The sequence below is a fragment of the Juglans microcarpa x Juglans regia genome, chromosome 7D, assembly GCF_004785595.1.
Source record: "Juglans microcarpa x Juglans regia isolate MS1-56 chromosome 7D, Jm3101_v1.0, whole genome shotgun sequence".
Lineage (NCBI taxonomy): Eukaryota > Viridiplantae > Streptophyta > Magnoliopsida > Fagales > Juglandaceae > Juglans > Juglans microcarpa x Juglans regia.
Window position 1 is genome coordinate 10685377 of NC_054606.1, and position 4238 is coordinate 10689614.

A 4238-nucleotide genomic window follows, 5' to 3' on the forward strand; every position below is an offset into this window, starting at 1 on the left:
GTTCAAAATTTAATTGATAAAAAAGTCTAAGAATAAATTCTAGGAGATATGCCTCCATATATATATGGACTACATAATTACGTGGAAAGTTTAAAAAATAAAATGATTATGCTCGTATTGAATAGACCAAATTAACAAAAAAAAAAAAAAAAAGAATAGACCAAGTCAATTAATTTGGAAATTTAAAAAGTATCCGTCCAAACGCACTTGCCATCGAGACTCTTTTCACCCCATTTTCAAGAAATTAATAACCCTGAAAATTATAAACAGATTGGATCTATCCATGTATTGTTGCAGTTAGACTGATAAAAAAAATAAAATAAGAAACTTAATTATTTAACCAATAATTGTACGCGGTAGTACTAGATATAGTTATGTGCACTAAGTTTTTAAGCCATTTGTACCGCAATGAATTTATGCATGCACTAATTTGAAAATATCTTTAGTTAGCATTATAAAAACAATACTACTACAGACAACCGTCTGTAGCAACCGCTGCATAATCGGCTGACGTGGCAGTCAGCCAGTTTATTTAAAAAAAAAAAATCGAAGGCAGACATAAAAAGGAGGGAACTTTTACATTTCAGAACCAAAAGCAAAACAAAATCCAGCAAAAAGGCAAAATTGTGGAGGAAAAAGAAGATATTGAGCTCCGAGGCAGTCGATTATTTGGTCTAGAAGAACCGTAGATCTCCTCGTTCGTGTTCGCATGAACAGTTGTGAACATCTCTTCCATCTCTGTTCTTCAGCTTCGTGTCTCTTCCATCTCTGTTCTTCGCTAGCTTCAGGTAAGACATCCCACATCGTTTGCTTCCTATCTTCGTGGCTTCCTTTCTTCGTATGTGGTGTTTTTGTTGGCATTTTGGTGGCTAGAAACATCTATAAGCATTTTTAGTTGTTAAATAGGAAGGCTTCAAAGCTACAATGTTCGTCGAGGTCGGCCAAAAAATGTAAGAAGTAGGAAATAATTTGTTCGCATTTTATAGATGTTAGTATTGTTCATTTTGCCACTTGTTGTGTAGATAATGTGGTAGTGCAAAGGGTCTGTTTTTATTGGCTTCTTCGTTGGCATTTTCTATTTTTGTTTTTTTCTTGCCACAGGGTTGGCCTTTTGTTTTCCTTGGATTAATGGCACATTCCCATGTTTAACTACATGAATACATTTCATATTAAAAAAATAGAAGACAATTCTTTACAAACATAATGCAAACAAAAGGGTCTGTTACGATTCAATGAGTACGTGGTCATTGGTTCAGTGAATAGTTTGGATTGGTGTAGAGTACCTCCTGCAAGAACAAGAAGAAATTTAGATAAAAAATTAAGTCAAGAAATATTATGTGAGATAAATCAATTGAAGTGGACATGAGGAAGAAAATAGTAGTGTATTTTTTTTTTTATTCCATAGTCAATTTTTTGCAGAATAATTTCATATTAGGTTCTAAATTTCTAGTAATAAAGGTGAGTGATAGCATTAGTGAGCTGATTTTGGGGTTTAGAGACTAGGTTGTTCAAACAAAACAATTTCATTGTTAAATTTTTAAGAGATTTTCAAATGAAAGAGTTCATTCTTCAATTGTTTTTAAACAAATCAATTTCTTTTGCTAATAAATTTAATTCATTGCACATGCTAATTATTAATGTAATTTTTTTGTTAACTTGTTTGGATCATTTACACTGATGCCTCTAACCTTTGTTTTCACAAGGATGATCAACTTAATTTGGTGATTTTCTTCTTATTCTTGTAGGAGGTATAGTTTTCCTTGGGATTGTTAGCATGGAAAAAGGAGAAGACCACTCAGTTGGGCTAACACCAAGTAGCTCAAATTCTCCAAGCGCGGTATGTGATATTATTTTAAAGATTTGTTGGAATGTGTTGAGTTGATGTTTCGTGGTTGCGACTCTCATTATTATTTTTTACGTTAGGACATCCCAACAACTGCTCCAAACCTTTCAAATTATACGCATGTTTGGCATGGACCAATGCCTGCATGGTCACTGGTGTTTATGCCATATCCAGATGGCAACCAATATCCAATCAACATTCAGGTGGTGATGCAACTTTGTTAGTATTTCTTTTAATAAATATGTTTTTTCAGAAAGTTTAATTGCGTTAAGTTTTGTGATTTATGCAGAATGCTGTCTACAAATTTCAATATGGGATGGGACCTCCTACTCCTTTCATCACCACCAGCTCCGTAACGAGTTCAAGAGTTCGTATAGAGGATCCACCCAATTGCTTTGAAACTGAAAAACCTGATACATCCTCTAGACTTGATGAGGAGAGTAAAGAGGATACACTAGATTCACGGGATATCGAGGAGGGCAGTGCCGGGACACCTGAGTGTGTCCAAATGGAAGGTAGTGATACGATTGAGGAGCCAAAGTTGAGGATGGAATTTAATTCTTTTGAAGAGTTATTGACCTATTATAAACAATATAATAAGAAATGCGGGTTTGGGGTGATGACAAAAAGGAGTGAAAAGGCTGAGGATGAGACTATTAGATATGTCACCCTAGCTTGTGCCCGCAGTGGGAAAGCCCGAAATAGAACGTTGAATGTCGCCAAACCACGTCCGACAAGAAAGACGGAATGTAAGGCAAATATTAATGTCTTAAAAGTTGAGGGAAATGTGTGGTTGACAACATGCCATAACATCCATAATCACGGCCTCAGTCCATAGAAATCCTGTTTCTTTCATTGTAATAGAGAAGTTAGCGAGACCGTAAAAAGAGTTCTAGATACAAATGACCTGGCTGGGATTCGAATAAATAAGAGCTTTGGCAGTCTTGTTGTTGGAGCGGGTGGATTCGAGAACCTCCCATTTTTGGAAAATGATTGTCGTAATTATATGGATAAGGCAAGACATTTGAGACTTGGAAAAGGTGGCACTGGAGCGCTTCGAGATTATTTTTTAAGGATGCAATACAAAAATTTCGGGTTCTTTGCATTGATAGACTTAGATGATGAAGGGAGGTTGGAGAATGTCTTCTGGGCAGACTCCCGTAGTAGGGCAGCATATCAATATTTCGGTGATGTGGTTACATTTGACACCACGTATCTGACCAATAGATACGGTATGCCCTTCGCACCATTTGTTGGTGTAAACCACCACGGCAAGTCAATTTTGTTGGAAGCAGGAGTGATATCCAGTGAGGATACCGAGACATTTGTGTGGTTATTCTAGACATAGTTGAAATGTATGGACAGTATAGCTCCGAGAGCCATAATCACAGATCAGGACAGAGCAATGAAAAATGCGATTGCCATTGTATTCCCAGAAAGTCGACATCGATTTTGTTTGTGGCATATACTGAAGAAAGTTCCCTAAAAGCTGGGCTCCCATAGTTCATATAAAAGTGGCATGAAAACTGCTTTAATGAAATGTGTGTATAACACTCAAAGTGTTGAAGAGTTTGAAAACTGTTGGGAGTAGCTAATCACCACGTACAACTTGCATGAAAATGTCTGGCTACAAAGTTTATATGATAAGTGTGAGCATTGGGTACTGGCATTTTTTAGTGACGTATTTTGGTCTGGAATGAGTACTACGCAGCGGAGTGAGAGCATGAATACATTTTTTGATGGTTACGTTCATGCTAAGACAAATTTGAAAGAATTTGTCGACCAATTTGACAACGTATTGAAAAAAAAATTGAGAATGAAACTGCCGCGAACTTCCAATCATTTAGTGTCTCAATTCTCTGTATATCTAGATCGTCAATTGAAAAGAGATTTCAAGATTTATACACGAATGCTAAATTCAGGGAAGTTCAACAACAAATTACCGGCATTATTAATATGGATCCAAAGTTACTTAAGCATGATGATACATTAAAGACCTATCATGTAGAGGATGAAGTTCTAGTGGAAGAGTTCACTAAGCCGGTTACACACTATGTGGACTTTAGTGAAGAAGATACAACTGCAAAGTGTTCGTGTGGGTTGTTTCAGATGAGGGGGATATTGTGTAGGCATATTTTGACAGTATTCAAATGTAGCGGGATTAAGTCTGTGCCAGAAACATACATTTTAGATCGATGGAGGAAGTACATCAAAAAGATGTACACATTAATCCATAGCAGCTATGACGCAGGGGATCAACAGGCAGATGCTAATAGATATGCAAGTCTGTTGAATATCTGTTATCAGATGATTACTCATGCTGCGGGTTCATTACAGCATACTGAGGATGCAACTAGAAAATTGAATGCAATGATTGACTTATATCGTGCCAATC

At 36.5% G+C, this 4238-nt stretch overlaps 1 protein-coding gene across 1 annotated transcript; it reads left to right on the plus strand.

The window, feature by feature from the left end:
- The first annotated feature begins 2159 nt into the window (after positions 1-2159).
- Positions 2160-3185, plus strand: LOC121238125 (protein FAR1-RELATED SEQUENCE 6-like). Its single transcript, XM_041134970.1, has 2 exons — positions 2160-2592; positions 2713-3185. The coding sequence occupies exons 1-2, from the start codon at positions 2160-2162 to the stop codon at positions 3183-3185; spliced, it is 906 nt and encodes a 301-aa protein (XP_040990904.1).
- The last annotated feature ends 1053 nt before the right edge of the window (positions 3186-4238 follow it).